The sequence below is a fragment of the Thalassophryne amazonica genome, chromosome 6 (genome assembly GCF_902500255.1).
Source record: "Thalassophryne amazonica chromosome 6, fThaAma1.1, whole genome shotgun sequence".
NCBI classification, from domain to species: domain Eukaryota; kingdom Metazoa; phylum Chordata; class Actinopteri; order Batrachoidiformes; family Batrachoididae; genus Thalassophryne; species Thalassophryne amazonica.
Window position 1 is genome coordinate 79,508,125 of NC_047108.1, and position 11,434 is coordinate 79,519,558.

The window sequence follows — 11,434 nt, forward strand, 5'->3', positions numbered from 1 at the left end:
TAGTTCCTAGGGTTTGTAAGAGTAGAATGGGAGGCAGAGCCTTCAGCTTTCAGGCTCCTCTCCTGTGGAACCAGCTCCCAATTCAGATCAGGGAGACAGACACCCTCTCTACTTTTAAGATTAGGCTTAAAACTTTCCTTTTTTTGCTAAAGCTTATAGTTAGGGCTGGATCAGGTGACCCTGAACCATCCCTTAGTTATGCTGCTATAGACGTAGACTGCTGGGGGGTTCCCATGATGCACTGTTTCTTTCTCTTTTTGCTCTGTATGCACCACTCTGCATTTAATCATTAGTGATCGATCTCTGCTCCCATCCACAGCATGTCTTTTTCCTGGTTCTCTCCCTCAGCCCCAACCAGTCCCAGCAGAAGACTGCCCCTCCCTGAGCCTGGTTCTGCTGGAGGTTTCTTCCTGTTAAAAGGGAGTTTTTCCTTCCCACTGTAGCCAAGTGCTTGCTCACAGGGGGTCGTTTTGACCATTGGGGTTTTACATAATTATTGTATGGCCTTGCCTTACAATATAAAGCGCCTTGGGGCAACTGTTTGTTGTGATTTGGCGCTATATAAAAAAATTGATTGATTGATTGATTGACTGTGGCCTTTCTGTGTTGAGCTTGAATGTTCCCTCCTACCATGTTTGTGTGGGTTTCCTCCAGGTGCACCGGTTTCCTCCCACATTTAAAAGAATTGTCCAGGTCTCCCTTGCAAAAGAGGTCTCAATCTCAATAGGACTAACCTGGCTAAATAAAGGTTAAATAAAATAAATAAATAAAAATTACTTTGACTTTGTAGCCCATACACCTTTAGAAAATTGTTCCTGTGACTCCGCCATAGTGAAACAAACATGTTGCGGTTATGACCGGCCCACAGGGCTCCTCTTTGAGACCACTTTTGTAACCCATACGTTTAGCCCAAACGGTTAGCTTCATGTGATGCTACCTTAAAAATAAATAAGTAAAACAAGCAATGAAGCAGAAACAAACCACTCATTTGTCTGCAGTTGTGTTGGTGATTTTTCAGGTTAAGGACGTACATAGTGCACCAATAACTCCATCCTTGCGACCGCGGCTCCGGCTGACGGCTGTGCGCGCGCCGCTGCTGCCGCTGCTGCTGATGCTGTGCGCGCGGCGCTCGCCTTTCCGCAGCCAATCAGCGTGCCGGGTGGCGGGAGGGGGCGGGAGAGAAGCGACACTTATAGCTAACGGACGCCGCAGCGGACGGTCAAATTCTCCGTGCTCGTTCCACGGAATCGTGTCGCGCTGATGGGCTTCTGACTTGGCTGTTGAAAATCTGAACATCGTCACCGTAAGGCGCAGCATCTTTTTCATCTAACTGTCATCCATGAGATTCTTCAGGCTTACCTTCAAGTGCTTCGTCGACTGCTTTTGAATTTCTAACCCCTCCTCCCCCTGGACTGCTGAACTGACCGCGGCGCTTTGTGAAAATAAAACAACAACAACAAAATCAATCTCTTTGGCTTGATCATCATCACAAAACTGCGATTTATTTATTTATTTTTTTTTTAGATTTCAGAAAGGCGGAATTTAAAAGGAAAAAAAAAAAAAAAAATAAGAACAGCGCTGCGCACCGGCTGCATCTCTGTGTCTGCGCCTCTGAGCCTGCTGGGTCCACCAGCCAAAATTAACAGAGACCTGCCCTGACAAAATAATAATAATCAAATATCTGAATTATTGTTGAACAGCTGCCCAACACCATGTCACCAGAGTCGGAAGAGAACAGTCAAGGTAAGTGTGAGATCAGCTCCCTGTACCACACACACACACACACTGCTTTGTGCTTTGGCATCATGCTGGGGATCTGCTCCTATAACCTTCTGCAGGCTCCATTTGTCATCAGTAACCCCCAGCGGACATGCACCTAAAGATAGCTGTATTTTCAGCTGAGCCAACAGGACACAAGGCATTTTTGCAGCTATAAAATAATGACTTATAGTCAAAATAAGAAATGCTTTTCCTCTCCAAAAAGCAAGAGAGTGGTGCTCCAATGAACATAACACATACATGACACTTATCTTTAAGCCATAAGTAGCTCTTTTGTGTCTTTTACCTAACTTCAAATTGGCTTTGAATGGAGTTTGGGCATAAAAAGTAAATAAAATAAAATAATAAATAATAAAATTCTGACATATCAAAGACAGCTAATTGAAGAAAAAAATGTCTTTAGGTGCAGTCAGTTATCAGTCATTTGGCTCAGGAAGGATGACTCATCCTCATCAGCCTGCTCACACAGCTGACACACATCCAGATTTAAGTCCATTATTTATTTTTATGTTTTGAACCCATTACTGCGATGACACTTCTCTAATCCTGTGTGTGTGTGTGTGTGTGTGTGTATAGTTATCCATCACAGCACTGTTAAGTTGTTCCACTGACAGGTCTCACTGTCCCCACTGTCCTCTGTGATCACATGTCAACCCCCCCCACCCCCCCAAACTGCTCTGATCTGGATGAAACTGCTTTGGCACAACAGAGGAGCACGCACCAACACACATCTATGGCAATCATCAGGTCGTGACATGTAATAATAATTTTTTAAAAAGTTCTTTGTACACTGACACTCGAGACAGTAAAAGATTAAGTAGCTGTGATATATTGTGCCGCAGCGCACTCATCATTCTGTCTGAGACACACGAGGGAAGAATGAGCGTATGAGGCATCATGGCTTTAGCCCAGAAGCCATGAGTCTAGGGAGGTTTGATTCGGCAATATGCTAGTCATCGACATATGTCAGTCTTTTTGTGGATTGTTGGTGAAACGTGGCACTGCTGATGCGATGGTTCAGTGAATGGAACATGCACAGACTCTCTTTTCCATTGAGTCCAAGTCATACCATGAGACTATGGCATATCTGTCTCCAGTGCTGACTGTACATGGTTATTTTTGGAGCTGAATGGTTTCAAATAATTTATTGGAGCTCTTGCTGCTTTATAAATGCTTATTAATATTTAATGAGTTTTGGACATTCTGATTTCTGTCCTCTCTTATGTTTCATTTAGTCCTCTCTACTGTGCACAAAGTCCAGCGATGCTTTGACTATAACAGTTCCTCATCTGACCTTTTCTCACCCAGGTGACATCCATCTCCCCCAGATGGAGGCAGGGACCCTCTCTGAGGAGGAGGGAGGAGGTTCTGCTCGCCCTCTGGTTTCTTTGCACAGAGGCGGTGCAGGTTGTGGTGACAGCAGAGGAGCAGGCCCACCACAAACCCAGGATGGGACTGTGGTTGGAAATGGGACTGTTGCACTACCAGCAGTAGAGCGAGAAACGTGGACCAGACAGATGGACTTCATCATGTCCTGTGTGGGTTTTGCTGTGGGCTTGGGCAACGTGTGGCGGTTCCCTTACCTGTGCTACAAAAATGGAGGAGGTGAGCTGGAGATGGAGTTACTTTAGATGTCTGAGTGGCTCCATCATGCACAGACATTAAAACTAGATGATTTGTGAGGTGTTCTGAAGTGGCTGAGAAGCCTAGATCTCTTTCTACCTATAGGGCTAGAAAGAGATCCAAGGCAGTGCAACATAGCACCATAGAAACGTTGCTTGGCTTTCGGCTGTCCTTGACCATTCAGGATCGGCAGTGGGTTCAGTGCAGATCCACATTGGAATTTAGCACAGGTTTTACTCCAGTTGCATTTCCTGACACAGCTGCACTCCTACACTGTAAAATCACCAGTGTAAAACTAAGACTGTTCCACTCTGGCCAGAGTGGGACCATATGTTCACTGTCAGTGTTAATTTAACACTGGTGATTTTCTGTGTACATGGTGAAACACACACAGTCCCGGGTTTTCTCAAACAGTCTCCCAGCCAATTAGGGTTCACTTCTGAAATTTGACAGGATCAGGTGCACACAAAGCAGAGTGACTGCATTAGCAGCATAAGTGATTTACATGAAACCTTATATGTTTGGCTCAGATTCATGCAAATTCATTCTTTATTATTCAGTGGTACCATAATATTTGGTTCTGTATACCTTTTAATCAATTATGTCCAAAGCTGAACCACTTTATCCTTGACGAACACACATCCACAATGTTTAATCCATATCAGCTCTAAAGTCTTTGAGCTAAACAGTTATGACCTTTAGTTTCACCTTTCAAGGTCACCCAAGGTCAAAACCATGTGCTCAATAAAAGCATGACATATGGCTTTGTATTAGTATTTTAATAGTAGGTGTACCTTTAACTTTGAAATAGCTATTCTAAATATTCCCCTTATATAAGAATTCAACCAAAATTTTGACGTTGGCCTGTGACCTTGACTTTTAAATGATTTTTCTTGACATAAATTCACTCTTTCCTTCACTGACACCCAACTACCAGGTTTGATCCAAATCATTTATAAAGTCTTAGAGACCCAAGACAACAGCCTTGAATTCATTAGCTCACGCTGGTGTAATTATACACTAAAGCCCAGAGCTTTCAAATGATGTGAAATCAGTTACTTTACCTTTAAAAAAAACTTGATTCTTAGCAGTTTTAACCATGCAGATTCATTGACTTTTTGTGATACCGTCACAAAATGGTATAAGACTGGGATGCTCATACATTCCAAAGCACAACAGGACTTCACGTTGAAGTCCTGCTTTCTGTTACTCCAGGAAGTTAGAGCTGATCTACGGGATCTGTTAAGGTTGGCCTAGCAATCAAACTAACGACAGCCACCACCGCCACTGTTCAGGGACCAAAAAATGATATCATCATCAGTTATCACAATCACAGTTTATAACAGCAAAGGAAAATGTACTTCTCTGAGTTGCCAGAATGTTGTTTGTGCAGAAAAAGAAGGGTTAAGTAGCAAAGTGTGAGCCAAAGAGAAAACAAAGATGGATCACAGTACAGCCCACCAAAGAGTAAGCAAGTATGTAAATTTTTCATTTAATTCTTTAAAATTTCTTCTAATTTCAAAGATTAATTTGGGCTGTGGTGGGTGTTTACCTTTGTAAAGGCATTTTTTCTTGCTAACACATTGGCTTGGTCTTTCTGTCATATCAGTAAAATGCTAAAAGAGTGAAGTTGTAAAACCATTATTAATAGCCAAAAATATTGTAACTGACCTGTGATAGACACTTTTCCCAACACCTTTTCTCCTTTGTTACTACAGGAAGTCTGCTAACAAAGACAATGCTAGTAAAGCTAGCAAAGACAGCTTTTCATAGGAGTCTTATGGCATCCTGGCCACAAACAACATTGCCTATATAGCCACAAGCTTAAAGCAATCAAACTAAAAAAAAAATAGGATTCAGAACTAAATCACCATTATGGACAGTTACTATTTTTAGATGTCAAATTCAAAATGGCTGACTCTCATGATGCCATGACAACCCAGAGAATAGCACAAGCAGCTGAGGGCAAATTGGGGCTCCGTAGGGTGCATACCTTGCTTACTTTGACACACTAACTTTATTCATGTTTTAAAAAGCCCCATTGACTGTTGAATTTTACAATAATCCTGTTTTACAGTTCTTCTGTACAAAAGTGAATTCCACCACACAACTATTCATGTTGAGCACAGCAGTGGAAGGATATTGCACAGTGTCAAATCATTGTTTGCAATCCAGCAGAAGATTGAGGCATCACCTGAAAAGTGAAAAGAGGCATATTAAAGGAGGCACATTTTCAGCCAAAGAATATCAGGTGGCATATTAAAGATTGCAGTCAAAAATATTCCAAAATGTATTCCATACAAACAAATACAAAATGCGGCTTGAGATCGCGAAGAAACAATTTTTTTTTTCTTTTGCTTTAAATGGACAATTGGTGGTGCTGCTATAGCCACACCTTGTTTGCCTTGAAATTGGGAGTGTTGAGGTCTTGTCTGATTCAAACAGGGTGAAACCAGTGTGGCACAGTTGGTTGGAGAACTTACTGTACAAGGACGCAATAAGGAGACAAAGCAGCGGGTGTGTGGTTGTGAACACGTAGCTGAAGAGCTATGCCCCTCCCACTGTGTAGTTTATTTATTGTCACTGTCTGCACCTTAACAGGAAGACATAATACAAGTTGTTGCGCAGTTTTCCTGCTGTCAGGTTATGACTTTGTTTCTTTCCTTCCTCGCATCCTTCAAGTCGACTTTGTGCAGTGATAAACACCATTACTGACCTTTGGCCTCCACTTATCTTTGTAATGCTTTATGGTGTGTGCATAAACTCAACTAAATGTGCCTGCGTGTGTGTGTGTGTGTCTTCCACTGGTGCCCTCCCTCTGTGTGTCTTGTGACCTGTGGCTGCGATACCCACCTTCTGGTTTCGAATAACAATGGCCTGCTTCACACTGGCCACCCCCCACCCCGCCATGCTCCTGCCCGGCTCGCCACTGGCACATAAAGGTGCTCTCTCTCTCTCTCTCTCTCTCTCTCTCTCTCGCTCTCTCTCACTTACTCATTCACTCCCCCGGTTATGATCAGGACTCATGCGGATATCTGTGTTTGCAACTGTGCCCGTCCGTGTCGGTTACTTCCAGCGCCTAATTCCACGTCCTTGACCATCCCTGGGAACACCTTGATACAAAGCAGTGGTATCAGATAAGAGCTTCAAACACCAGCTCTGCGGCCTGCACGCAAAGGAAAGCTGTGCATGCATGGCATTAATGCTCTCCAAATCTTGTTTGTTTATTTATTTATTTTTTGTAAGTCAGCTGTTACACTTGATGTGTCTGCTGCAGTTACAATTAAAGCGGATTTATTTAAGCCTGTTAAGGACACAGTCACTCCAGATTTTGGGCTATGTCAGCACAAGCACTTTCTCCGTTCATTCCGTTCACACCTCCTATTGCATCTCTCTGTCTCCCTCTTTCTCTCTCCATGACCTCTCCTCCCCTCCGCCTTTCTCTCATCGACACATGAATGTTTCCTTATAAGGCTACAGCCCGCCTCTCTGAGAGAATGACAGAAAGAATGATGGTCTGAACGAGGCACTGACTGTCAATTAATAGTGTTTTTATAGCGCTGCTTCATCAAAACGGCTCTGTCTTTTTTTTTAATTTCTCGTGCCTTTTCAGTACCAAAGCATTGTCTTGTCATTTATCCATCTTTCACTGCTTTCTTCCTCGGCTCTCTCCGCTCTGCGTCACACAGCTCGTCATGTGACTCTCTCCCATCTGTGCACTGTGGTGGCATTACCCGTTCCATTATCATTCAAATCATTCAGACCAAATCGCTGCAATTAGATTTAACAGAGTTAAATCTCCCAGGCAACCATATAAAAAAAAAATAAAAATACATGAACGGTCGCTGTGTAGTCCGTCTCCCAACGATCACGAGAAATCGAAAAGCAAAAAGATCTTTTGGAGATGCTGATTTCTAACAGGAGCATCTAATGATCAACAGATGTTTTGACCCCAAGAGAAGCACATGTACTGTATAACCACAAACATGAATAAGAGTCGTGTTGTATTTAAATACTCGTACATCAGGACGTCAAGACAGCAGGTAATAATGGGCACCTGTTTTACTGATGAACATTGCTGGAATCCATCCAGTTAGAATCACAACCACTGAGGTGTTTTCACCAGCATATGTAGTATACTTGTCAACAGGATTACTAAAAAATGTAAGCTGATATTTCATGAAACATTTCATAAAACAACTGTTCAGCACTTGCATGGACAGGACGTTGTACTATTGGGTTGTGCAGAACAGTGACTTAGATGCATTTTCTCAGTGACGAAATGTTTACTGACTTCATGTGATCTTTGTGGAATTAATGGATGCCCTGATTGCAGCACATGAGAAGCTCAGTGTGTCAGGATCCGAATAGGCGTGGCACAGAAGGTGGATGGATGCAATTGCAAAACTCACAGAGACTGGCATGAGAGTAAAAAGGCTTTATCTCAAAAAAGAGCCCCCCCAAGAGCCAGGCAGGAATCCCAGAGGGCTGCTCCCACCGAAGGGCACACAGGGCAAGTAGCCGTATGGCAGACAGAAAATGGAAAAAAAAACGTAAGGAGAGCAACCAGGTGACAGGCAAAGGACAAAGGGAATGTGAGAATGGCGAAAAGCAGAGAGCATGGGGTGGCTGTGATGATGGCCAGACCATGCAGCGGTCATGTGGTCCGCTGAGCAACCCAACGGTACAACAACGGTACAACCATAGAGGTCCATGGCAAAGTCAGGAGGACAGCCAGTAGGCCCAACTGAGTGCATGGGTATACCATGGGGCCAACCGAGTGAATGGACGGGGACCATGGTAGGACCTAAGGGAGGATAAGGATCTGTGTCATTACTGGGCATAACTGCCATACTACAGCTACCAGCCTCACCAAGACAGTAGTGGCAGGTGGGGCAAGACAACTTATATGTAGAGCTGAGAGCAGAGGGAGCATGCCGTAGACCGGGGCACTGAGATCGGGGCAACTGGCGAAACAAAAAAGCAACCAGTAAACAACAGTGAACCCAACAGAGCAACTGAGAAAAGCACGAACAGACATAGAACCCTGAGTACAAAACCCAAATAACACCAGAACAGAAAAAATAAAGAAACCAACAAAATAAAACCTTATGAGGGCCATTGAAGATCGCAAGATTAGAAAAAGATCTGCATGAAGGAAGAATCCGTTTAATAAAGGTGTGCAAAAACAACAAAAACCAACATAATAACCCCAGAGTGTGGGGTTATTTTGGGGTCAGTGGACTTGGATATCACTACAGTCTTGGTGCTGTTGGATTTTAGTGCTGCGTTTGATACTGTGGATCATCATATCTTACTCGACAGACTGGAGAATTAGTTTGGGATTATGGGAACTGCCCTTGCATGGTTGACGTCATACCTGTCTAGTCGTTCTTACTGTGTGTTGTGCAGTGGCACTTCTTGTGATCTTAGGGATATGAAGTTTGAGGTTCCGCAGGGATCCGTTTTAGGCCCCCTGCTTTTTTCCCTTTATGTAGCACCCCTTGGGAATATACTGCGGCATTTTGGTATTGCCTTTCATTGCTATGCTGATGACACTCAATTGTACATGCCGATAACTGCTGGTAATCTCATTCATGTAAAATCTTTGGAAGATTGCCTTGCATCACTGAGAAGTTGGATGTCTAGTAACTTCCTACTTTTAAATTCTGATAAGACTGAAGTGATGGTTCTTGGTCAAGTGAGGTATTGGCATCAATTTGATCAGCTAGCGCTTAGCTTAGGTTTGTGTATTATACATCATATGGATAAAGTGAGGAATCTTGGGGTAATTTTTGATCCTATGTTGTCTTTTGACCTCCACATTAGAGACATTACGAGGACTGCTTTCTTCCATTTGCAAAATATAGCGAAGATTCATTCCATCCTGTCTTTGGCTGATGCTAAGACTTTGATTCATGCATTTCTCTCTTCTAAATTGGACTATTGTAATGCTGTATTTTCTGCTTTACTGCAGTCCAGGATTAGGGGTTTTCAACTGGTTCAAAATGCTGCTGCCAGACTTTTGACACAAAGTAGAAAGTTTGACCACATTACACCCGTTTTGGCGTCCCTGCACTGTCTCCTAACCAAATAACGATGTGTGAGATTGACCTGTTTCATGAAAAGACGCACACTTTGTGGGAAACAAGTAAGGAAGTGGCCCAAAGAACAAACTAGCTTAACTAATGAACATACAGGAAGGGAAAACCAACAAAACAAAATATTACGAGGGCCCTGGAAAAGAAATGAAGAAGCAAAAGCATTGCCTGAGGCAGAACATTATTTAACTGATGGATGCAAAAATGAAGAAGCTTACAAAACAATTCTCGGGGGTAGTAAAACCAGATAGACCTACCACAGAATAGCACAATGTGCTAACAGAGTCACAGTGTGAGGTGTTGACTTGCTTGACTAAAGGGCCTTTCACACTGAATCCGTCAGACCAATGCGTCAACGGATCGGGATCCGTCGGATCCGTCAGACGCGTCACTTTGGAAGCGGCAAAAAAAAAAAAAAGTGGGGGGCGGAGATTGCCACATCACACTCTGGCTGTTTCCACAATCTGAAAAAGTTCAGCGATCGCCATCTTGAATTTGGGTGGCCTGAACCACAAAAAAAGCTTTAAAAAACAGCAGAACGATTCTCCCATCACCCTGCTGGGAGAAGCTTTTTTTTTTTCAGCTACTTTTCGGAGTGACGCCGACCGAGGAGGAGGATGGACGAGGAGGACCGACGATCGAACCGAGACAGCGGACCAAACCGCACGGAGAAGCCGGCCTTCAGGCATCATCACTGGGCAGACCGAGGCAGGCAGCCGGGGTGATGGAGCAGACCCACTCAGTCCGAAATCTTCCACTTTTTGTATATATGCGAAGTCCCAGTTTGCCCAACGGAGTTTAGTTCTGCAGCTTTATCGAGGTGAGAATAACGTAAAAATAAAACGTGATGTTTACTGAACTGCTTTGAAGGTTTAATGATTGGCTAATGTTAGCGTAGCCTTTTAGCACAGTTCATCTGATTGAACACTTTTAATTTCTAAATGGTTCAGTCTTTTTATTTTTACCAAATAAAGCTACAGCTTTTTTCAGACACCACAAAAGCTCAACTTTAAATAACTTATTTTTTCGGGCGTTTTTTCCATCGTTTTTTTTTCCCCGTTTTCCCCCTTGTTTATATATAAACTGTTTAGTGTTTCTTTATATTTAAAGAAATATTTTTATTTGTCCCAATCAGGAACATTTGCTGTGCAGACAACCAAACTTCCATTGATGAGCTGAACACCACGAAGTCCAGTCGAAAGAAAACATATCTGCTTTTTAGTAACACCACCAGAGTTCAAAGCTGCAGAAGAGACCTTCATCTGGTCCAGAGAATCCAGCAGAACATCACCTGCTTCTAAATAAAAGCTCTTTGAACAGCAACTATTTTATTATTTTTTAAAAAGCTGTTTCATTTTATATTTTAACAATAAATGAACGGATCATTAAAAATGTCCACAAAATCAAAGTCAAAAGACATTTGCACAGGTAGAAGCTCTCCACTTATTGTGCTCAAATTCATATTTTAGAAATGACTCCTTCCTGATAGCAACATTAAAGGCAATTACATATTTTGGCAAAATTACAAGTTGTATAAATTACAGTACAGTATAAATTACATATATATATATATATATATATATATATATATATATATATATATATATATATATATATATATATAGTCATCATCAGGTGAGAAATCCTACTTTACAATCACACTGCAGTCATTGTTATATTATTTCCTGTTGCATTTATAATAAACATTAGTATTTATTTACAGTGTCTGTTTTTCTGTTTAAAATGAGATATAAATAATCTACCAGAATTAAAAAAAGATGTACAAAATTCCATGTTATTTTGTCTAAAAATAAATGTCTGAGGTTCCTTGTGTTAAACAAGAAATGAAATAATCTGAAATAACAGGTGGTTTTAATTTACAGACGAAAGGTTTCTAAAGAACCATTTATTGATTTATTTAGCTATTTTAA

The 11,434-nt window shown here is 42.1% G+C and overlaps 1 protein-coding gene across 1 annotated transcript in view; it reads left to right on the forward strand.

Moving 5' to 3' along the window:
* Nucleotides 1-1,206: 1,206 nt before the first annotated feature.
* si:ch211-117c9.5 (sodium- and chloride-dependent creatine transporter 1) overlaps nt 1,207-11,434 on the forward strand; it is a 77,071-nt gene continuing 66,843 nt past the window's right edge. The window contains exons 1-2 of the mRNA XM_034172574.1: nt 1,207-1,743; nt 3,088-3,384. Coding sequence (XP_034028465.1) covers nt 1,713-1,743; nt 3,088-3,384 — 328 coding nt within the window. The 5' untranslated portion in view covers nt 1,207-1,712. The remainder of the gene's footprint in view (nt 1,744-3,087; nt 3,385-11,434) is intronic.